This window comes from Lycium barbarum, chromosome 1, assembly GCF_019175385.1.
Source record: "Lycium barbarum isolate Lr01 chromosome 1, ASM1917538v2, whole genome shotgun sequence".
In the NCBI taxonomy this organism is placed as follows: domain Eukaryota; kingdom Viridiplantae; phylum Streptophyta; class Magnoliopsida; order Solanales; family Solanaceae; genus Lycium; species Lycium barbarum.
In genome coordinates this window covers 42,288,567-42,313,736 of record NC_083337.1, presented here as the reverse complement: position 1 = coordinate 42,313,736, position 25,170 = coordinate 42,288,567, and the positions used below count along the sequence as shown (strand labels likewise).

Below are 25,170 nucleotides of genomic sequence, written 5' to 3'. Positions count from 1 at the left end.
GGAACAGGGATGAGTGGAGGAAGCGGAGAAGAAGGAGGAAAAGGGGGGGAAGTGGGAGCGGCGGCGAGGGAGCGGGAAAGGAGAAGAGGCGGCTAGGGTTTTTTGGGGGGTGAAGGGAGGCGGAGATGAAGGAGAAAGGAAAAAGGGGGCGGAAATGAAGATAAGGGAACGTTTCCCTTATTTTGCTGAGAAATGAATTGGACCCGGTCCATTTGTGGACCGGGTCAAATTTTAGACTGGGTATTAAAAGAACGGACTATTAAATTAAACATGGACTGATCTAAAAAAATTGAGATAAAACATATGGTCTAGTCCAAAAAATATTAGGAATTAATCGGACTTTGATTTGTGGTCCGGTAAGTCAAAATACGGACTGAGTGCAAGAAATAGTTTGGCTTCTAAATTTGAATAAGAGACACATTTTGATTGACGATGTACTAAGGGTGCCAGAATATCACCTAATACGGAAATATGTAATTAAAAAAAAAGATCCGGGTAAAAATTATATGATGTCGCAAATGACCGTGCTATAATATTTAATGACAAACGCTATCATTTAAATGTGCGAAATAAATGTGATGTGTGTGCGGAAGTTGGTAGAAACGTCGAGAAATGCAAGTTTCAATAATACTAAATAATAGTAGCAAATAAATAGCGGTAGTAATACTGCTAATAATGATAACAATAATGATAATGCTGATAATAATGGTGATAAAAATAATAATAGATATAATAATAATAGTACATAACAAATATTGATAATTAATAACAAATAACAATAAGAATAGTGATAATAATTAATAATAATAATAAGTATGGTAGTAATTAATAATAAAAAAAATGACAATTATTGATAATAACAAAAAATGATAATAAATTAATAATAATAACAGTAATAGTGGTAATAATAATGATAATAATAATAAGAAATAATAATGATGATAATAATAATAATAAATAACAATTATTGATAAAACAATGATAATAATTAATAATAAAAATAACTATGATAATGATGATTAATAATTAATAACAAAAATAACGCTGATAATAATGATTAGTAATTAATAATAATAGTAACAACAATAATAATAATAATAATAATAATAGTAATAATGGAAATAACAAGAATAATAATAATTAATGATAATTAGTAATAAATGATAATTTAAGAATAATAATAATAATAATAATAATAATAATAATAATGATAATAATAACTGCAGTAGAATAAAAACGTGGGTGTTAATAAAAGACAAATAATTATAGTAAAATTTAAATGCATATTTTTTAATTTCTCAAAATACCAGAAGTATAAATAGGTATTTCGGAGGAGAGGCGGGACAAAATTGGGTGTCAACAACTTGTCCCTCTTTGCCTGGTAATGATGAAAGAATTTTCGGGCAAAGACGTTGACTTAGTAGCCTATTTTGTCCCGGCTGAAGGATTGTGGAGGACTAAGGGTAAAGAAAATTACGGCCGAACTCTGGTCTCTGAATCGCCTACATATCTCGGGTTGCACGAGAATCAGGCCGTGTGTAGTTCTGGGAAGACTACGACACCTATGACTGGCAACTCATGATTTGACGCGAATCTTCGCAAAAAATATTGTCCCAGTGTCGAATTATGATGACACTGGGTATTGTGATAGAACCCTAAAAATTGATTGTGCTGGAATGTGAACGGGAAATTTGAATTTGGAGCCGAGTGTTCGAGGTAGATCTTTGACCCTTGTCGAGAAGTCTGCTTGTCCTTCCCGACGTATTGCCCCAGTTCGCTGCCGAAGAAATAGTTCCACGTTGCGCTAAAGCTCCTGCGAAACTAAAAACTAGATGAAAATAGTCAGTAAGAATAAATATTGAAATATAGCGACGCAAGTGCGGTGCAATGCGGTTGCGGGCATATGCAGGGCATTAATAAAATAATAACAAGACAGGGCAGGTGCGGTGCGATGTCTTATGCAGAAATTTAAAAATGGCGGTGCTAAGGGCGGTGCGCAACCCATGCAGAAATTTAAAAGGGCGGTGCATGGCCCATGTAATGTATGAAAGGTGGTGCTCAGCCTTATGCAGAAATTTACAAAGGGCGGTGCATGGCCCATGTAATATATGAAAGCGATGCAAAGGGCGGAGCACAGCCCATGCGGAAATTTAAAAGGGCGGTGCATGGCCCATGTAATGTATGAAAGGCGGTGCATGGCCTTATGTAGAAATTTAAAAGGGCGGTGCATGGCCCAGTAAATATGAAAGCGATGCTAAGGGCGGTGCGCAACCCATGCAGAAATTTAAAAGGGCGGTGCATGGCCCATGTAATGTATGAAAGGTGGTGCTCAGCCTTATGCAGAAATTTACAAAGGGCGGTGCATGGCCCATGTAATATATGAAAGCGATGCAAAGGGCGGAGCACAGCCCATGCGGAAATTTAAAAGGGCGGTGCATGGCCCATGTAATGTATGAAAGCGATGCGAAGAGCGGTGCGCAGCTCATGCATCATATGAAAGGCGGTGCATGGCCTTATGCAGAAATTTAAAAGGGCGGTGCATGGCCCAAGCAATATGAAAGCGATGCGAAGAGCGGTGCGCAGCTCATGCATAATATGAAAGGCGGTGCATGGCCTTATGCAGAAATTTACAAAGGGCGGTGCATGGCCCAAGCAATATGAAAGCGATGCGAAGAGCGGTGCGCAGCTCATGCATAATATGAAAGGCGGTGCATGGCCTTATGCAGAAATTTAAAAGGGCGGTGCATGGCCCAAGCAATATGAAAGCGATGCGAAGAGCGGTGCGCAGCTCATGCATAATATGAAAGGCGGTGCATGGCCTTATGCAGAAATTTAAAAGGGCGGTGCATGGCCCAGACAATATGAAAGCGATGCGAAGAGCGGTGCGCAGCTCATGCATAATATGAAAGGCGGTGCATGGCCTTATGCAGAAATTTAAAAGGGCGGTGCATGGCCCAAGCAATATGAAAGCGATGCGAAGAGCGGTGCGCAGCTCATGCATAATATGAAAGGCGGTGCATGGCCTTATGCAGAAATTTAAAAGGGCGGTGCATGGCCCAGACAATATGAAAGCGATGCGAAGAGCGGTGCGCAGCTCATGCATCATATGAAAGGCGGTGCATGGCCTTATGCAGAAATTTAAAAGGGCGGTGCATGGCCCAAGCAATATGAAAGTGATGCGAAGAGCGGTGCGCAGCTCATGCATAATATGAAAGGCGGTGCATGGCCTTATGCAGAAATTTAAAAGGGCGGTGCATGGCCCAGACAATATGAAAGCGATGCGAAGAGCGGTGCGCAGCTCACGCATCATATGAAAGGCGGTGCATGGCCTTATGCAGAAATTTAAAAGGGTGGTGCATGGCCCAGTAAATATGAAAGCGATGCGAAGAGCGGTGCGCAGCTCATGCATCATATGAAAAACGATGATTAATGCAGGTGCAGTGCAATGCGGCTGTAAGCACACGCAGTGGCAAAAAATAAAAGCAATGTATTCGGAAGCAATTCAAAATATTTGTGCGTTGATATATATTTGAAGAAAATAATTTGCAAGATTAGCTTATGGTGATCGCCGAAAGTTATTTATATTTGAAGACATAATTGATAGAAGAATGCTCAAACCGTTTGACGCGCCATCATTTCAAGGTCGTGCCTATTTCGATCCTGCAACTTGGCAACCTGCATCCAAAGAAAATATGTAAGTTTGGGGAGGGGGTTGATTCGCGTTGACTTGGGGATCTGGCTCTTGCGCTTCGTGCCTCCAGCTTCGTATGAACTGGTAACCTCCGCTCATTTTAAGTCTTGGCCGACTAGTAAACAGTCTGATTAGAATCACATTATTTCGAAAAAATAGACATAGTAAACTATATGTATGGTGATAAATAATTTTGCTGAACTCGGAACTGTGACACATTGTGAAACAAAGCGAATGCCCCTTTTCCGAAGTTTTCTTCTGCCCGAAGACTCTGTCGAACAATATTCTCCCGAGTCTGTCGATGTTGTCTTACGGTGATCCCTTTTTAAAAAAATTGTCCCAGTTTCTGGTGCAAGGGATGTTGATCTTTTCAAAATGGCGAGACCGAGCCTACATAGGCTGCCTACGTATCCCACTAGGGGAATCAGGTCGAGCGTAGTTCAAATTACAAGCCAAACTGCGATTGGGGAGAATAAAATGATGTGACCGAGGCCTATGCGGGCCGCCTACGTATCCCCCATGGGAATCAGGTTAGGCGTAGTTCATATTACAAGCAAAATAAAATTGGAATTTTGAAGTGATGTGACCGAGGCCTATGCGGGCCGCCTACGTATCCCCCATGGGAATCAGGTCAGGCGTAGTTCATATTACAAGCAAAATAAAATTGGAATTTTGAAGTGATGTGACCGAGGCCTATGCGGGCCGCCTACGTATCCGCCATGGGATCCGGGCCGCCTACGTATCCGCCATGGGAATCAGGTCAGGCGTAGTTCATAATACAAACGAAAGGATATTGATTGGAATTATACCCAAAAGACCTAAACTGATATAGGTTTGTCATGCATCCCGCCACGGGGAGTAGTGTCATTACATGAATAAGTGTTGCGGGATATTACATACAAATAAAGAAGGCTTCTAAATATAATATCTCTTGACGGCATCTGCGTTGATAGCTTTCGGCCAAATTTCGCCATCCATTTCTGCTAGGATTAACGCTCCTCCAGTCAATACTCGATGAACCATATAAGGTCCCTGCCAGTTAGGTGCAAATTTGCCTTTAGCTTCATCTTGACATGGGAATATGCGTTTCAGTACCAATTGCCCCGTTTTGAATTGCCTCGGTCTTACTTTCTTGTTGAAAGCTCTGGCCATTCTATTCTGATAAAGTTGTCCATGACAAACGGCATTCAATCTCTTTCCATCAATGAGCATCAATTGTTCGTATCGATTCTGCGTCCACTTAGCGTCACTTAACTCAGCTTCTTGGATGATTCTCAAAGAGGGTATTTCTACCTCAGCAGGTAACACCGCTTCTGTCCCGTAGACCAAAAGATAGGGTGTTGCCCCTGTTGAAGTTCTCACGGTAGTGCGATACCCGAGAAGAGCTAACGGCAGTTTCTCGTGCCAATGCTTGTAATTATCGATCATCTTCCTCAGTATTCTCTTGATGTTTTTATTGGCTGCTTCAACTGCCCCATTCATCTGAGGGCGATAAGGAGTGGAATTGCGATGAGTAATCTTGAAGGTATCGCAAATCTCCTGCATTAGACCACTGTTAAGGTTAGCGCCGTTATCCGTTATGATTGACTCCGGGACTCCGAATCGGCAAATAATGTTGCTCCGAACGAAATCCGCTACCACCTTCTTTGTTACCGACTTATGTGAAGATGCTTCCACCCACTTTGTGAAATAATCAATGGCTACCAAAATGAACCTGTGCCCATTCGATGCTGCTGGCTCGATAGGACCGATGACATCCATACCCCAACTTGCGAAAGGCCACGGAGAACTTGTCACATTTAATTCATTTGGCGGAACTCGAATCAAATCACCATGAATCTGACATCGGTGACACTTCTGCACAAAACGGATACAATCGGACTCCATAGTCATCCAGAAATAGCCTGCGCGAAGGATCTTCTTGGCCAGCGTAAAGCCATTCATATGAGGCCCACATGTGCCGCCATGCACTTCTTCAATCAAACGAGCCGCTTCTTTGGCGTCAACACATCTTAATAATCCTAACTCCGGAGTCCTCCTATACAGGATTTCTCCGCTTAGGAAGAAATGGTTTGCTAATCTCCGAAGCGTTTTCTTCTGAACCCTAGTTACCCCTTCCGGATAGTCTCCGGTCTTAAGATATTTGTTAATGTCGTAGTACCAAGGTTCCCCATCAGGCTCTTCGTCCACATAGAAGCAATGTGCATGTTGATCGTGCACGTTTATCTTGATAGGATCTATGCGGTTCTTGTCTGGATGCTGAATCATAGAAGACAACGTGGCCAAAGCATCAGCGAACTCGTTCTGTGTCCTTGGAACGTGTTTGAATTCGACCTTAATGAATCTCTTACACAAATCCTTTACGCAGTGCAAGTACGGAAGTATCTTCCCGTTCTTAGTTGTCCATTCGCCTCGCACTTGATGAACCAGCAAGTCTGAATCGCCTATAACCAGAAGCTCTTGTATATGCATGTCAGCTGCCATTCTGAGGCCGAGAATACAAGCCTCATATTCTGCCATATTGTTGGTACACGGGAACTTGATTTTGGCTGAAATGGGATAGTGCTGGCCTGACTCTGAAATCAAAACTGCTCCAATGCCGACCCCTTTAGAATTTGCCGCCCCGTCGAAGAACAGCCTCCACCCCGGGTACTCTTCTGCGATGCCTTCCCCGATGAACAACACTTCTTCATCCGGGAAATAAGTTTTAAGGGGTATGTATTCCTTGTCCACAGGATTCTCTGCAAGATGATCAGCTATCGCCTGCCCTTTGACAGCCTTTTGAGTAACATACACAATGTCAAACTCGCTCAACAACATTTGCCACTTAGCTAGCTTCCCCGTAGGCATAGGCTTCTGGAAGATGTACTTGAGTGGGTCCATCCTCGAAATGAGGTAAGTAGTATATGCAGACAAATAATGTCTCAACTTCTGTGCAACCCATGTCAAAGCACAACAAGTGCGTTCCAATAACGTATACCGTGCCTCGTAAGGTGTGAACTTTTTACTCAAGTAATATATCGCTCGCTCCTTCTTTCTTGTCTCATCATGCTGTCCTAATACACACCCAAAAGCATTTTCTGATACGGACAAATACAATAACAAAGGTCTTCCAGCTTCTGGAGGCACCAAAACAGGCGGGCTAGACAAATACTCTTTGATTTTGTCAAAGGCCCTTTGGCAATCTTCAGTCCATGTGGTAGGAGCATCCTTCCTCAATAACTTGATTATTGGTTCACATATCACCGTTGATTGTGCTATAAATCGGCTGATGTAGTTGAGGCGCCCGAGGAAACTCATCACATCTTTCCGACTCTTTGGAGCGGGCAATTCCTGAATGGTTTTTATCTTCGAGGGATCTAACTCTATGCCTCTTCTGCTCACAATAAAACCCAACAATTTCCCTGCAGGTACTCCAAATGCACATTTTGCGGGGTTCAACTTCAGATTATATCGCCTCAACCTGTCGAAGAACTTTCTTAAATCCGTTAGATGGTCTGAGCTCTTTCGTGATTTGATGATGATATCATCCACATAGACTTCAATCTCTTTATGGATCATATCATGGAAAATGGTGGTCATGGCTCTCATGTAGGTAGCTCCTGCGTTTTTGAGCCCGAAAGGCATCACCCGATAGTAGTACACCCCCCAAGGTGTGATGAATGCTGTTTTTTCTGCATCTTCCTCATTCATTAGGATTTGATGATATCCTGCGTAGCAATCAACGAAAGACTGCAACTCATGCTTTGCACAATTATCAATAAGCATATGAATATTCGGGAGGGGAAAGTCGTCTTTTGGACTGGCTTTGTTGAGATCTCGGTAATCCACGCACACTCTAACTTTGCCATCCTTCTTAGGCACGGGAACGATATTGGCTAGCCAAGTGGGGTACATCGTAGTTCGTATGACCTTTGCATCGAACTGTTTAGAGATCTCCTCCTTGATTTTCAAACTCAAGTCTGATTTAATGTTTCTTTTCTTTTGCTTTATCGGAGGACAGGATGGATCAAGAGACAACTTGTGCGAAACAATGTCAGTGCTTAATCCGGGCATATCATCATAAGACCAGGCGAACACATCTATGTACTCTTTCAAAAGTTTGATCAATTTCTCCCTCTGTGACGGAGTTAAGTGGACGCTGATTCTTACTTCCATCATGATTTTTGAATTACCCAAATTTATGATTTCTGTTTCATCCAAATTTGGTTTTGGCTTATTTTCAAAATATTCATAATCTTTAGTTAATCCTTCAGGTCGCATATCTTCTTCGCATTCTTCATCATCTTGTTCGGCATTTCCTACGGGCTCGCTCGTTTCACTATGTGTCATATTCGAGGTATCAGCAGATCTATTAATTTGACTGCTGAAAATAAAAGAAAAATTGATTAAATAAAGATGGAAAACATAGATAAAAGCATGGCTGGAAAATTGCATTTAAACTTCAATAGTTGGGAGGCAAAACAACAAAAGCATAGGCACGATTCAAGCCTCAATTTTGAATCGTGTCTGTTTCATAAAATACTGAATACAGTTTTGTCTACCAAGACTCCCGAAGAAACGGGGGCGGGGTACAAGTCCAATTGTTCAGACGACATCCTGGCTCTGCAACCCGGATAGTCGGGTCTTCGGAACATCCACTTGAAACCATGTTGCACTCTGCTTCTCCTTCGATGATGAATAAGTTCTTAAAATTTTCTTGGAGGTCGTCTTCCAGCCTTTCTTCTGACGCCTGGGCAGCGGAATCCCTGAGAAATGATTGATTCAGGAGCGGAACAGGCTTCGGCAAGGGACTAGCACTTCTTCTTTTGAGACTGGCTAAAGCAATCTCCTCAGGGGTGGGCTCATATCCGAGACCGAAAGTATGGTTGTGTCCGGGCAGTTGGATTGGTTCCACAATCCCATTCGAATTCAAACCGAGGCCTTGACCGGGTCGGAAACCGTTCTTCAGCATTTCCCATGCCACCATCATAAGCGCTTGTGGCAATTTTATTTTCCCTGCTTGAACAGCACACACAATCTCTTTGATGTGGAAAACAGATCCGTCTAGTCTTTCCACACTCTCAATAGGAGGAATCGAAACTTCCGGGTAGAGGGAATTGTTGCCTTCTCCATGGATTACCACTTCCTGATGATTCCACACGAACTTCAAACTCTGATGCAAAGTGGAAGGGACCGCACCAGCCATGTGGATCCATGGTCTCCCAATCAGCAAGTTGTAACTAGTAGATATGTCCATTACTTGAAATTTCACCATGAACTCCACAGGCCCAATCTCTAGAAATAAATCGATCTCTCCGACAACCTCTCTTCGGGCTCCGTCAAAACCTGTGACACTGACCTGACTGCCGTGGAGTTTCCCAACATCGATCCCTAAAGCTCGTAGAGTAACGACAGGACATATATTCACAGCTGAACCCCCGTCGACCAATACTTTGGAGATGAACTTATCCCTGCATCTGATAGTAATGTTTAATGCCTTGTTATGCCCCAAACCTTCAGGTGGCAGCTCGTCATTATGAAAAGAGAACCCGGTGGGCCTCGAGGATCTCCCCTACCATAGCCGACAATTTTTCACTGGAAGTCTCGGCCGGAACATAGGCTTCATTCAGTATTTTCACTAAAGCACTCCTATGAGCTTCAGAACTCATCAATAATGCGAATAAGGAAATTTGAGCTGGCGTTTTCTTCAGCTGTTCTACAACAGAGTATTCCTTCGTCGGCATTTTCCTCCAGAATTCTTCGACTTCAGCGTCTGTAATAGTTTTCTTCGAGCCATTCTCCTTGCTTGGCGCCCCTCGTGCCACCTCTTCGGGGGCATAGCATCGTCCAGATCTAGTTATCCCGGTGGCAACGGTTTCTACAACTATTCTTCCTTTTTCTTTGTCCTTTACCCCGGATTGATAGTCCCAGGGGACCGTTTTGGTGCTGTGAGAAGGTGCTGGGGCAACGAAAGCTGTGATCTTGGGCCTTGGAGTGAGTACTTCGAACGGGGCCCTCATTTGAACTGTGATTACGGGAGCAACACAAGCTGACGATTCGACCTTATCTCTTTTCTTAACCGGGACGATGGTCCCCTCCAGATTGTAATCTTCGTCAATAGTGATCATGTGCGCATCTGCATTGCAGTGATTCGGTAACGGATTGTTGTTTATGTTCGGGGGAGCTTCCTTAAGCTGTATGACTCCTTCCTTGATTAATGCCTCAACTCTATCCTTGAGAGCAAAACAGTTTCCAGTATCATGCCCTGCAATTCCCGAATGATATGCACAATGTTTAGTCTCGTCATACCATCCTGGGATAGGATCAGGAGTTCTTCCTTGAATTGGTTGGAGTATCCCTGCCATTTTCAGCCTCTCGTACAGTTGGGCTAAAGGCTCGGCTAATGGTGTGTAAGTTCTGGTTGGTCTTCTTTCAACATTTGGGCGTGGTCTAGGGGTGTTTTGTGGGCGGTTTGGTGAATGGTACTGGGGTTGCGTTGCATAGGTTGGACGGTGTTGTGTTGGGTTTTGGTAGGAAGGGGTTCGAGGTGAATAATATGCTGGCTGAGTGTGATAGACGGGAAGAGGGGTAGGTGGGGGTTGGTAATAAGGCTGAGGTGTTTGAGTGTACTGGCTGTAGTGCGAGGGCTGAGGTGAGAAATGTTGGTGGGTTGATTTTTGGGTTGGTTTTTGATCTTGGACGGCCATGACTGGGGATACTCCGTCTCTCTTCTTCTTAGCAGGGTCCTGCCTGAATGGCCTTACTTGTGGCCTGCAAAGCCGCAAGATTTGTAACTCTTCCTGTTTTTATCCCTTCTTCTATGAAGTCCCCCATCCTGATGACTTCAGCAAACTTCTGCCCAATGACACTTAACATTCTCTCATAATATGTGGGGTCCTTTAGAGATTGTACGAAAAGCATCGTCATTTCACTCTCTGCCATTGGAGGCTGGACTTTTGCTGCTTCTGCTCTCCAGCGCATAGCGTATTCCCGGAAAGTTTCTGTTGATTTTCTCTCCAGCTTCATCAAATAAAACCGGTCCGGGATAGTCTCAGTGTTGAACCTGAATCTGTCCATGAATTCCTGGGCCATATCTCCCCAACTGTGCCACCTCTGCGGGTCTTGGTATGTGTACCAATCGAGTGCCTCTCCAGTTAGGCTCCTTATAAACAGTTTCATTCTGATAGCTTGATTTTTACCCACTCCGACAAGCTTATCGCAATATGATCTCAAATGAGCCCGAGGGTTTCCCTTCCCGTCGAACATGTCAAACTTCGGCACCTTATATCCAGCAGGTAACTCAATGTCCGGGTGAATGCACAGATCTTCATATTCAAGTCCTTCACATCCCCTGTTGGTTTGGATGTTCCTGACTGCTTCCCTCAGACTGCGAAGCTCTTTTGCCACATCTTCGTCCGCTCTTGCCCTAGCTTCCCTTTCCAACTCTTCATAGGGGTCAACTTCTGGATGTTGCAAGGCCTGTGCCTGGGTAGTGAAAGGATGAGCTTCTGCCGCATACTGTGTGTTATGGCTGGCAATATGCGCCAATGGTGTATGGTGAACTGCTTGGTAGTTTTGGGTATGTGGGTTAATTTGGGTAACTGCAGGTTGAGGAATGTAAGGAGTAGCGAAAGGTTGTGAATTGGTTTGTTGGAAGTTAATTTGCTGGAGGTTGGCTTGTTGCTGGTCATTTGGTTGTGAAGTAGTTTGTTGTATGTTGGCTTGTTGCGGGATGGTTTGTCGTTGGATAGTTTGTTGCGGGATGGTTGGTTGCGGGTGGATCTGGTGTGGAATGGTTTGTTGTGGATTTGACTGCTGTGAGGCGGATTGTTGGTTAGTTTGTTGGGGGTTGGAGGTATTTGGATGGACTGTGTAAAGCGGAGGGTTTGAGGGAGAAGGTTGTGGAGCGGGTGAATCGACAGGCGAAAAGGATGGTGGAATTGTTGTGTTTGTTCTTTGCTCAGGGTGAGGGGCGTTCAAAGTGATGGACAGATTGGTGAGATTCCGCAGTCGCTCAATTTCGGTCTGCATATTGGCCATTTGCTGCAACAATTGGGCAATGAGTTCATCATTTCCCCCTCCTGAAGCCTCAGGTTCCTCTCTTGGAAGAGTGACGAGTCCCAAGCCAGTCTGTTCGGATGCCCCTGAATCATTCATATTGCCGGACGTTCGTGCTTTTGATCTCGTGAAGTATGGGTGGTCTGCCAGTTCACAGTCAACGCGAATCAACCTCTGGGGGATAGTAAAAAATAAACCTGCTAAGAATGAAGAAAGCTGTGTTAGTATGGTCCGAATGATTGCTGTTTAAAATAATATGGAGATTTAGCAGATAACGTTGAAATAAGCACGTGTTGCATAGCAAATAAGCACATATTGCGTAGCAAACATACATTGAATAGCAAACAAAACATATTGCAAACAAACATATATTGAATAGCAAACAAAACATATCGGAAGGAAATCAATGCGTCCTATTATGCAAGGGACCTTTTGTGCCAAAGGTAGGCCTAGCGTGGATTTGAAGGATAACATATGTAGTCATGTGTCATTCCAGTGTGCTATTAATTGAAAGCTCAAAACGAATACAATCCCAATGCGAAAGAAATTATTACAATCGCTATTGAACAAGTTAACTAAAATGAAGATGGCCCTTCGTCGCTCTTGAACCTCTTGGTTGCCCGAATTGACTGATCGATCTTTCGGCGATTCTGGGCAAGGTATGACATAGCTAGAACACCCCCTGTTTTGATGCCTTCTTTGATACAAGTATCGCCCTGTTCAGCCAGAAGTGTATCCAACTCTTGCATACTTTGCTCGTAACTAAGTGCTTGCTGCTTCCAATTCTCTGCTTCCCTTTCCTTTTCCTTAAGTTGCGCATGATGCTCGGCTTCAGAAACAAGACTTTTCTTACGCAATTGTCGGAGTAATATGCATGCTTCGGCTTCCCCATCCTTAATCCGATCTTTCAAACTAACGCCGGGTTTGATTGATTCCTCCAAATCAGCGGCCAGCCATTCCATATAGTTGTCCTCGCATCCAGCTTGATATCTATTCGGCTCAACTGAATCTGCTTTCATAGTTTCCCTCAGTTTCCACATGCGGATAACCTCCTTTAAAAAAGGGATTTTCCCTTCCTTGTAATCAGCTCGGTAATAGTCCATATCTGCCACTAAAGGTATGTTTTGCTTTCTTCCCGATTGCCTCAAAGTTCTTAGCGGGGCGTAAGGTTGCAGGCTTTGAAGTCCCATCAGAATTAAGAATGGTATAACCCTCGTTCTAAACACCAAACTCTCGGATGGAAACCAACTAAACATCCATTGAATTGAATCGTCGTCCAAATGGCTAAGAAATTCTACCCACTCTTTTACACATTTTGGCTTTTCAAATGGTCTACTCGTTAAGATAGCGCTTGGAACATGACCCAGAATGTGATTCTCACCCGTCGGCTTCTGGAATGCTAGACCCCCGTTGACTTTCTGAAGATGTTCCATCAGCCAAATTTGCAGAAGCAAGTTGCATCCTTCAAAATGCTTATACCCTCGCTTACAACGCCCTAATGCTCGGTAGATATCTGCCACGACCATAGGGACCAAAGTGTAGTGTTTCCCGTCGATGCCACCAAAAAGAGCCTTAGTTACAATAACAAGATGGGTGTGAATGTCTTTTGTGGTTCCTTTAGGAAATACTATAGTCCCTAAAAAACATACTGCGAAAGCGAAGCACCGTTTCTGCTTCCAAGAGTCATATGAGAAGAATTCATCCTGATGATCGACGAAACTCCTTTGATAACCGAATCTGTGATACAAATACTCGAGTGGTATCATAGACTTCCGCAAACATTCCACACCTTTACCCTCTCTGAACCCGAAGCTGTCAGCAAATTCTTTTGGTAAAGGTTGCCTCGGAATAATCATGCCACAATTTTGCCATTTTCTTGGTTTACGTAATAATGCCACATTTTCTATATAGCCCCCTATTTCCTCTAACAACGGAGTCATCTCAATGTTGCCAAATCTAAACACGACCCTCTTTTCATCCCAAAACACAGTTGCAGCCTCGATGATGTCTCTGCAGGGCTGGATATCCATCAAAGACGGTAAGTGTCCCAATGCTCCACGTACAACCCGCTGTCCGTAATCTCCTAAATCAATCCACCATGCTTTTAGTTGGGGAGGGACGCTCAAAACCATACTGAATCTCGGATAGGCGTTATGTTGACTCATGGCTACCTGCGTTCACGAATGGTTAGTTCTACCTAACTAGCACAGGGTCCACATAACACACATTCATCCTTCAAATCAATGCATATACCATGATGATTGTCGCTCGGGGTCGTAGACCCACTCGGACGTTTGGAAAAGGTTTACTAATGGACTTAATACACCTTGGGTATTAAGTCTCCTAGGCTCGTGCATGTCTTATAAAAGGCTTTGGTTTAGCTCTATCTTAGGCTGATTAGGAGTTGGTTTCCTATGACGCAAGGTTCCCCCAAGCGGACAACTTGGGAGTGGAAAGTCTGTGGCCGTCGACTGCACCGCCGATCGACTAAATCCACAAGATCAATCCAGCTAAAGGGTAATTTTAGTAGTGCACGGCCGCGATCCGCGAAACCGCTTAAGTGTGTGAATTTGTGTGAATTTTCCAGGAGTGGAAGAAATATGAGCGGAATGCCAATTTAGGGAAAGCAGTAACACATTATTACATAGAAGATTTTACATAATAAAACAAAACACTTGAAAGAACATAAAAGAAACAAACAAGGCAACAATAAAGCAAGCATAAAGAAAACAACAAAATATCCAACAATTCAATTATTAACCTAAATTTATTATGGTTAGAACCTAGAATATCCCCAGCGGAGTCGCCAAGCTGTCACACCCCATTTTAACCGGAGTTAACGGAGTACAACATATTGGTGATTCCTATATTGCTTGTTTTAAGGAGTCGCCACCTAATTGATTTTATGGTGAATTAGGACACCTGATTATTTAACTAAGGTAAAGTTAAAACTAAACCTCTGTTAATGGTCTGCTTAACCAGTGTGATTCTAGGTAAGGGTTCTATATCATCCTAAAGGGAAGGGGTTAGGCATCCTTTAGAATCCGTTAAACACGGTTATCCGGTCAAACTTAGGTTAATTAATCAATGTTGGATATAGTATTTAAAATTTTTTAAAGAAAGCTTATGCAAATAAGACTTGTAAAAATATAACTATTTAGGCAAAAAAGAGGATTTTTAAAATGTCATTTTTGTTTATAAAGATATAAGATTTTAAATAATAATGTTGTTAAAATGTGGGACTAATAATTCGCGTAAGGAGGATTTTAGAATACTATTCAAAATAGAAGTTTATAAATGTTGCTAAGATTCAACATAAAATACTAATATAACTTATTAAAAGGATAATAATTTGTATAAAAGGAGACTTCAAATATCATAAAATTTATAAATATTGTTAAGGTTTAAACATAAGAAAAAAATGCTGTTTAGAATGAAATTTGTAGGAAATATAATAATTCGCGTAAAAGAAATTGCAAGTGCCATATAAAATAACTTATAAATGTTGCAAAGATTTTAAATAATGCTGCTAATAAAAAATAAAGAAAAACTCACATGAAATATATGTGCAAAGAAGACGCGGGTTTGCATAATGCCTTGACAAAATATTTGAAACAAACTAAGCGATGATATATTGATTGATTTTGCGTTTTAGAAATTCAAAAAAAAAGATCTTTAATTCCTATTTGCATGTTAGTGATGTTTCAAAATTCTCAAGATAATAATATGTGAATCTTTTAATTTCGAAAAATATGAAATTAGGCTATTTGCAAATCAGTTATTATAAATAAGATAAATATTAGATGCTTATAAATAGTTTTGACATAAAAGAAAAGCACACGACTTATGGGATTGATCGTTAGTTTTTTTTTTTTTTTTTTTTTTTACCTAACTACCCCTTTACTAACCTATCTCTATTAATCCTCAATAGTTCAACTGAGCTAAGGAAAAGCAAAAAAAATAAAAAAAATACGAAAGTGTTAGTCAAATAATACATACAAGTTAAAGGCATAAAATAAAACAAAAGGGGCATAAATAAAATTAAATGGGCTCGGCCCATTTTGAAATTGCTATTTGCTGTTGGGCTTCGGCCCAGCAGCCCTTTTGGATCTGGGCCGCTGCTGGGCTTCGGCCCAGCATTTTTATTGTTGTTGTTGCTGCTGTGGAATTGGGCCTCTGCTTTTCTAGACTGCTGTCGGGCTGGACGCGGAGAGTATTATGTTGGGCTTTTGGCCCAACATCGAATGTGGAGGACGAGTCCTTGGACTCACATGCGATGGTCGTGCATAAGAATGAAAGGAAATGGATTAGTATATAATAAAAAGACTACGACCTAAATAAAGAAACTAAGCGTACTGATTGGATTAGCACATAACACAATAATAGGACATTTAGAGAAAATGTTCAAGCTCAAGTAAGCTAATAATAAAGAAACGACTGAAGCCCGTGTGATCTGTTTCATATCATTGAATAACTTAGGCCCCAATGAATAGAGAAAGGAATTCCCAAAATCATCAACACTTAATAGTAGGACTAACTATCTAGGATGATACCTTCGATATATGTTAGATATACCATCATATACACGTTACGATAGATATACAGAGTTGAATATACTCTGTGTATATGAGTATATACCCTTGATATACCACCAGAATTTTAATCACACAAGAGGAGAAACAAATTTAGAAAAATCATGCTATTTCCCTTTAAAGAAACCCAGGATCATGTCTCATTAATCTAGTTTCATGCAGTTTTAGACAATAACTTCCCTTCACATGTTCAATTCAAATCAAACAAACTTGACAACACATCACACAAGCAGGGTCTACAGACCAACAAAACAGACATTGCCAACTTGACAGAGACCTAAGCGAGGCAGCAACCATGTGAAAACAAGTTATGCTCTCAGGAAATGTGTCAGATCAGCTTTCAAAAAAAACAACCAATTGACTAATCATACTTTCGCTATCGAATCTGTTTCAGGGTCAGTGAATGTAAACAGTATGGTCGTATGTTTATCATTACTCAAGGAACAACAAAGGAATGAAAAAATCTAGACATCAGGTTCATGACTGAAACAGACAACATCACTGATCGAGATGAGGTGTCCTAAAATCCATATGATTCATACAGACAAACACATTTGGACAAAGCCTGAACAAACTTAAACATGCTTGTAATCATCTTAATAGGCACATAATCAGATTTTAGCATAATCTAGTCAAATCACAAAGCATGTTGATACTAGACCAATTATATAATTTGAGCAGTATGAAAAGCTAAGCTATAGACACACCAATGACTACAATAACTGCCAGCAGGTTAACTACTGGGCTAATATAATCCATACTTAAACCCAATAGCAATTGAACTAAATTAAACCAAGTAACACATAAGCCTAAGTCCAATGCTATGACATATATGCGTAGTATCAACCCCCTTCATAAATTTAAATGACATAAGCTTGCAGGAGACTTGCTCAATCACACCAGTTGAGTCCACAGTGCAGTCATGTTCATTTAAGATTGTTTAAGCTATAAATAGCACATAAGACATGATTATTCAAGTGCATTAGCATACTTAGCTTAATAGACTAAGATGAGGAAAGCATAAAAAGCGCATCATTATTCAATACTACATTACTTTGCAATGAGGAAATGACATGTTCATACATCCGAGGAACTGGACTAACATCGACTAGTATTCAAACATGTGTGAATTTAGATTCGACACAATCATTAGCCCAAAAATATAAGAATTTAAATGGCACTATATTAGACCACACCAGCTAACTAAAGGCGACATACCATAAACATGGCTTGACTATACAAACTGAATCAACTAACACAGGAGCGTATCAAACTTAGCGTATAAACACGTGAAAACTGCCAAAAAAAAAAAACTGGAATCAACTAAATAATGAAGAATTGTTCACAAGCTAAACTAAGTTATCATAGAAAACAGGCTTAACCACACAGGCAAACAAACACAGAAAAAAAAGCTTATCTATTAAACTAAGTCAACTTGACTAAACTAACATGCTTGAATCACGGAATAACAGACCAAAATAACACAAGGCAACCAAAAAGTGCGAAAGAAATTTAAATAAAAGAAATGGAGGATCACCTGCTTTGAGTGCAGCGAAATGGGTGCAGGGTTTCCAATCCACACTCGAAAACTATTAGATCTGAGCTTGTGGCGCTCGGATTCGCGGCAGCAACAAGGGGAATGAAAAATAGAAAAAATTGATTTTTGGGTTCTTGACTTACTAAAAACTAATATTTTTTAAAAGATTCAAGGCGACTCCAACTTTAAATTCTTGGGGGGGGATTTAGTGAATCAAAACAAAAATTCTATTTTCTTTGGGGGTTTTCTGACCTCTTCGTCAGAAAGGTTTTTTTTTTTTCTTTTCTTTTTGTTCGTGTTTTTCTCCTTCGTTCTCCCTCTCTCCGTTCCTCGATTCAACTCTCCCTTTCTCCTTTCTCCGATCTTCTTTTTATAGGGTTGTTTTTGTTTTGTTTTTGCGCTGAAGACAGAGTGAGGAGGAGCGGGGGAGACAAAGTTAAGTGGGGAACAGGGATGAGTGGAGGAAGCGGAGAAGAAGGAGGAAAAGGGGGGGAAGTGGGAGCGGCGGCGAGGGAGCGGGAAAGGAGAAGAGGCGGCTAGGGTTTTTTTGGGGGGTGAAGGGAGGCGGAGATGAAGGAGAAAGGAAAAAGGGGGCGGAAATGAAGATAAGGGAACGTTTCCCTTATTTTGCTGAGAAATGAATTGGACCCGGTCCATTTGTGGACCGGGTCAAATTTTAGACTGGGTATTAAAAGAACGGACTATTAAATTAAACATGGACTGATCTAAAAAAATTGAGATAAAACATATGGTCTAGTCCAAAAAATATTAGGAATTAATCGGACTTTGATTTGTGGTCCGGTAAGTCAAAATACGGACTGAGTGCAAGAAATAGTTTGGCTTCTAAATTTGAATAAGAGACACATTTTGATTGACGATGTACTAAGGGTGCCAGAATATCACCTAATACGGAAATATGTAATTAAAAAAAAAGATCCGGGTAAAAATTATATGATGTCGCAAATGACCGTGCTATAATATTTAATGACAAACGCTATCATTTAAATGTGCGAAATAAATGTGATGTGTGTGCGGAAGTTGGTAGAAACGTCGAGAAATGCAAGTTTCAATAATACTAAATAATAGTAGCAAATAAATAGCGGTAGTAATACTGCTAATAATGATAACAATAATGATAATGCTGATAATAATGGTGATAAAAAATAATAATAGATATAATAATAATAGTACATAACAAATATTGATAATTAATAACAAATAACAATAAGAATAGTGATAATAATTAATAATAATAATAAGTATGGTAGTAATTAATAATAAAAAAAATGACAATTATTGATAATAACAAAAAATGATAATAAATTAATAATAATAACAGTAATAGTGGTAATAATAATGATAATAATAATAAGAAATAATAATGATGATAATAATAATAATAAATAACAATTATTGATAAAACAATGATAATAATTAATAATAAAAATAACTATGATAATGATGATTAATAATTAATAATAAAAATAACGCTGATAATAATGGTTAGTAATTAATAATAATAGTAACAACAATAATAATAATAATAATAATAATAGTAATAATGGAAATAACAAGAATAATAATAATTAATGATAATTAGTAATAAATGATAATTTAAGAATAATAATAATAATAATAATAATAATAATAATAATGATAATAATAACTGCAGTAGAATAAAAACGTGGGTGTTAATAAAAGACAAATAATTATAGTAAAATTTAAATGCATATTTTTTAATTTCTCAAAATACCAGAAGTATAAATAGGTATTTCGGAGGAGAGGCGGGACAAAATTGGGTGTCAACACCCTACTCTCTTCATTGTAGTTGCTGAGGCCTTATCACGAGGACTAAATGCATTGTACAAAAAGCCAAGGTTTATGGAGTATGGTATGCCCAAATGGAGTCTAAGGATTAATCATTTATGATATGCTGATGACATAATTCTCTTTGTCTCTGCTAACCAATACTCAGTGAAACTGATGATGAGAGTGTTAAATAGATATGAGAAAGTATCTGGACAGTTGGTAAATTTGAATAAGAGTGCCTTCTATGTTCATGAAAAGGTGCAGAGTGGCTTGGTTTCAAGGCTGAAACAAACCACAGGAATTAGACAAGGCCTCTTTCCATTCACTTATCTTGGTTGCCCAATATTCTACAGTAGGAACAAAATTTCACACTATGATACAGTTGGAAAATGATTGCCAAAAGGGTGCATACATGGCAAGGGAGACTACTGTCATATGGAGGAAAAGCGACACTAATATCTCCTGTATTACAAAGCATGCCAGTATACCTACTATCAGGAATGAACCCTCCAAAGGGTGCGATCAGACAAATGCATAGTATCTTTTCAAGGTTTTTCTGGTCAAACGCTGGTGATAAGAAAGGTATACATCTGTAATTTCCTAAGGATGAAGGAGGACTGGGGTTCAGATCATTATTTGAAGTTTCAAATGCCCTTTTCTGTAAACTATAGTGAAACCTCAGAACAAAGCCTTCACTGTGGAGTTCTTTCATGATAAACAAATACTGTAAAAAGCTGCATCATGTGATTGCACAAGCTAAAGAGGCATCTCCTATCTAGAGAAAATTAGTGATAGTAAGGGAATTGGTGGAGCATCAAATATGGTGGTAAGTGAAAAGGGGAGATTCTAGCTTCTGGTTTGATAATTGGACAAACCTTGGTGCATTATATCATGTCCTACCTGATATTAGTATGGAGGAGGAAATAGAAGTTCAGAATTTTGCTAGTACAGAAGGATGGAATGCACGGGTTCTAATTCAATATATACCAGAAGAGTATGTGAAACATGTGATAGAGACTATTCCCCCTCCTCAGGTAACAAATGAATTAGACAAAAGATGGTGGTTACTAGAGAAGAATGGAAAGTTTTCAGTCAGAAGTGCTTGGGAGTGTGTGAGACATAGAAAAGAGAAGATGGATAACTATAACCAGATGTGGACGAAACATCTTCCATTTAAGTTCTCATTCACACTCTGGAGAGCTTGGAAATATGAAATGCCAGTTGATGATGTACTATGCATAAGAGGAGTTCTATTGGCATCAAAATGCTGGTGATGCACAGAACCCAAACAAGAAACAATGTCACATCTTTTTCTAACCTCTCCTACATCATCAAAACTGTGGAGATTGTTTGCTAATTTTGCAGGTATTCAACTGGTGGGATAGCACATTCCATATATGATATCAAAATGGTGGACAAAGAGTTGCAGACCCATTCTGAGGCCTATATTTCATGCAATCCCTGCAATCATAATCTTGAGTCTATAGAGGAGAAGAAACACCATTAAGCATGGGGGTGCAATGGGATTCAGTAGCCTAGTCTATCAGATCAACATAACTCTTTGGCAATTGCTGCAAATAGCTTATCCTAAATTGCAGACCTTCCCATCCAACTTGCCTTCTATGATTCAGTACTTAGAAGAGATTAGGCCTAGAATGAGGTATCAGTTCATCTATTGGGATTCACCCCCTGATGGTATGATAAAATGTAACACAGGTGGTGCAAGTAAAGGCAATCCTGGGAGGAGTTCATACGACTACTGTTTAAAGAATTCACTAGGTGATCTGATATATGCAGAAAGAAAAGAGATTCAGGAGACAACTAACATGGAAGCTGAAGTTGTGGCAATCAAAGAAGCTATCTATCACTGTGTGGCAAATAACATTCAGCATGTAATGGTAGAGACAGACTCCATGGTGATGAAGAATATCATAGAAGGTACTTGGCAAATTCCATGGAAACTGATTATACTAGTGGAAGGCATTAAACACCTGATAACAATGTGTGAGGTTAAGTTTCAACATGTACTGAGAGAAAGAAATAGTCTGGGAGATTATATTGCAAATCAACCTATTCTGCTGGGATCAGTAAAATATAAGCAATATACAGACCTTCCTTCTCAAGGTAGAAGACTGCTGAACTTAGACAAACAACATTATCCAAATATCAGATCAAGAACTTTGAAGATAGGATGATCAGATTTAATGTAACTGCAGCTGGAGCATGGATAATTCTCATACTTCTACAGCAACAGCTACATCAGGCAGCATGGATTGAGATTTTGTTCAAAGGAAATGCAACATCAGGCAAATATTAGTACAAGGTTTCAAGGATTGAACAAGCTCAACAGTCATATTTTCTTGCCTTTTTGGACCTTTCTTTCTTGCTATTTTTGTTCTTCCTTTATTTTTGCCTATTTTGGATTTTCTGGATTGTTGTAATTTTATTTGATAATTAATAAAACACATCAATAGGCAAGTCCTATTGATATATTTGATTAAAAAAACAACATTATAAATTTAACTTCAAGTTGGGGATCAACTTGGAGGTTCGTTACTAGTCTAGGTATATTAGTGAGATAGGAATTAGAGGTTAGTTTCTAGATTGTAGAGTTTGTAACTTAAATTTACAGAGGGTCACCATTTTAATGGAATTTGGGTAAAATCCTACAGATGTGTAGATCGTGGTTTTTATAGCCTTTGTGAGCCAGGTGATTTCCACGTAAAATTCATTATGTTCTTTACTTACCCATTGTTTATATTCTGCAACATGCTAACATAGAATAAGTAGAGTAGTGTGTTCCATCCTATAGGCAAAAATTGGATATGGCATAGGATATGAAGTAGGTCGTGCAACCCAGCAGGTCCTCTCGAACAAATATCTCCAATTATTGTACCAAAGTTGTTAATGTAGGAGATAGAGTGGCTTATGTTCTAAGATCCATTGAGAAGTTAGTGGTTGAAAAAGACAGGGTAGAGGAAAAAACCGGTGAAGCAAAGAGTAAAGGGAAAACTGGGGAAAACCCATAGTTGGAGCAGACCTACTAGATAAACGATGCTAAAGATAGAAGAATTGTTGCGGGAATTGGTTACAAGATAGAGGTGGTGGATAAATTAGTGGAAATGACTAAATTAGTAAAAGAATTGGTGGCTGAGGTGCTAGAAAGCCTGGGTGAGGGTGATGTAAGAACAACTGAATCTGATCAAAATATTGGACCCACAGTTGATACTCAAGAAGAATCACCAATAGTGAACACTCAGGTGCCGATGGAACAAGTTGTTGAACCTGGTCCAATAGTAGAAAAGCATTCTCAAATCAAACAGGTATCCTAACTTATTGCATAAAATTTAGGTGCTGAGGAAGATAACAGACGATGATGTGCTTATTACAAAGTTTCTGGTGAAGAAGGTTAGGTCTAGGCTCAGAAAGCATCTAGTCAGCCTATTCTAAAGCCTGAAAGTGAAGTAGCTATGGAAGAAGGGTGCTCAGCAGTACGCAGAACCCCACATACCACGGGACAAAAGAGAAAAGCTGAGAAAGAGCTGGAAAAGGCAATGCAGGTAAGCAAAACAAGCAATGCTCCAAGAACAAGGGCTACTAAGCCTAGTTCAGCACCCATAATTAAATCAACAGAGAACAGAGAGACTGTTGAGAGAGAAAGGAAAATAAAGGGTAAGGATGTGGCTACTCCAAAGTCAAGACAAATCATCACAAAGAAAGGGGTTAGAAAACCTATTTCAGCAAAGGGAAAAACACAGTTTAAGCTGGTGTATCAGTCAACTGGGAGTAAATGAGGTGAATCATCTGAATCAGAGGACCAAGACTTCAAAGACATTTGAAGGATCCAGCCAAGAGAATAATTTTGATGATCAAAAGGCAATCAAAACTGAGAGGAAGAGTTGTGACTGGCCATGAGGGACCTGAAATGGCCACACTCTTAGAAAAGATTGAGCACCAAGGATGGAGTACCTTGTTCCTTCTAAGAAACAAGAAGAGAAAGATGCGCAAGGAAGATGTTACTAAATTTTATATTAATGCTACTTATAATGAAGAGCAACTCAGTAGCAAAATGCTGGGAGTCATAATTGTGTTAAATGCTCAGAGGTTGGGTGAAATTCTGTGTGTACCCTCTGAGGGATGGCCAAGGTATGCAAAGAATGAATAGACATCACTTCAAGGAATGACAAGTGCTGTGGACATGACAAGAAAATTCTCAAATAACCCAGCAATAACAAAGCACAAGAGGTACCAAAAAGAGAGATGCCCAAGTTTTGCCAATTATATATCAAAGTTATTCATCGCATGGTTGTGCCTATGAAGGAAGGAAGGGCGTAGGAAAGATTTTTGGATATAAACTCATGGAGCATCTTGACGCTAGCCCCTATTAAATCTGCCTAGTCTCATGATTAAGCATATGTACAAGATCTCATTACGGGAGAATAAAGGCCAGCGGTTGACATATGGGCTCTGGTGACTGAAGTTTTTGATCACTTCGAAGTGCCCATCAAAGTCTGGCAGTATCAGACGGTGAAGGATATCATAGAGACTATGGAACAAGTTGATGAAGCAGTTCCAATTGAGGATGCTAAAAAGAAGCTGCATATCCTAATGGATCAACTTGCAGCCAAGGAGGATGAGATTGCAGCATTGAAAGAAAAGCAACACTGTTCCTTAGATATGTTGCATGTCTACTAGGAACATGAGCAAGAAGTCCTAAACACTCAGCTAGTGACTCTGCAAATTGCACTGAATAAGGAAAAGGCAGAAAATACAAAGACTATTCATAATTTGATTGCAACCCTTACTAAAAATCCCTGCTCAACCTCAAAACCATCCTCCAAGCTTTTCTTAGCATTCCTTGTATTTAACCTATCTCAGTTTTTGTTTTGATGGTCTGTATGTTTGTTTGATAACTCTGATGGTGTTCTTTTCACTGATGATGGAAATTGTTATGTTGTGTTATATCTATGTACTTATATCTATGTACTATTTTTGTGCTTAAAATATTCAAGAAGATAAAAATTGAGCAAATGTTTCTATTATGAATATATGTGATAGCCCCTATGGCCATGAGTTTTATATTACAAGTTCAAATTAATGTTTAACTGCATTGTGATAGCTATTTTATGATGCCAAAAGGGGGAAGATTATGTAATGCTTATGACTAACCTAAATTTGAGTATGATTTTCATTTTATAGACTGTGAGATGGTTCAAACAAGTTACACAGTTGCTCTAAAGCATGAGTTTTCCATCATCAAAAGGGGGAAATTTGTTGGCATAAAACGTGTGAATTTTGATAATTGACAAAGTAAAATGAACAAGGAAAGTAGATATGCATACATGTTCTATCTTAGAGATAGATGGACGAGCTAGGAGAGAATAAGTCAGACAGATATTGGAAAAAGATGAATGAAATATGTCTATGGGCATGCTCCATCTCAAAAAGTGAGGAGATTCATAGAAGAAAGAACCAGGTCCAAGAACATGTTCTAGCTCAAA

The 25,170-nt window shown here is 39.9% G+C and overlaps 1 protein-coding gene across 1 annotated transcript; it reads right to left on the bottom strand.

The window, feature by feature from the left end:
* Positions 1–4,606: 4,606 nt before the first annotated feature.
* Positions 4,607–20,381, bottom strand: LOC132611539 (uncharacterized). The gene is made up of 4 exons (XM_060325963.1): positions 20,082–20,381; positions 12,649–13,149; positions 8,340–8,819; positions 4,607–7,543 (listed from the first exon to the last, which is right to left on the bottom strand). Exons 1-4 carry the CDS (start codon positions 20,379–20,381, stop codon positions 4,607–4,609), a joined length of 4,218 nt encoding a protein of 1,405 aa, XP_060181946.1.
* Positions 20,382–25,170: the final 4,789 nt, after the last annotated feature.

Bases quoted from the DNA above. Each gene is read 5' to 3' on its own strand.
- LOC132611539 (XM_060325963.1), bottom strand. From the start codon at position 20,381: ATGAAAGAACTCCACAGTGAAGGCTTTGTTCTGAGGTTTCACTATAGT. The intron at 8,820-12,648 runs GTTAGTTTGAAA...TGGAATCATCAG, and splicing joins AGGAATCAATCAAACCCGGC to GAAGTGGTAATCCATGGAGA. The intron at 7,544-8,339 runs GTTTCAAGTGGA...GTGCCTAAGAAG, and splicing joins GAGAAGCAGAGTGCAACATG to GATGGCAAAGTTAGAGTGTG.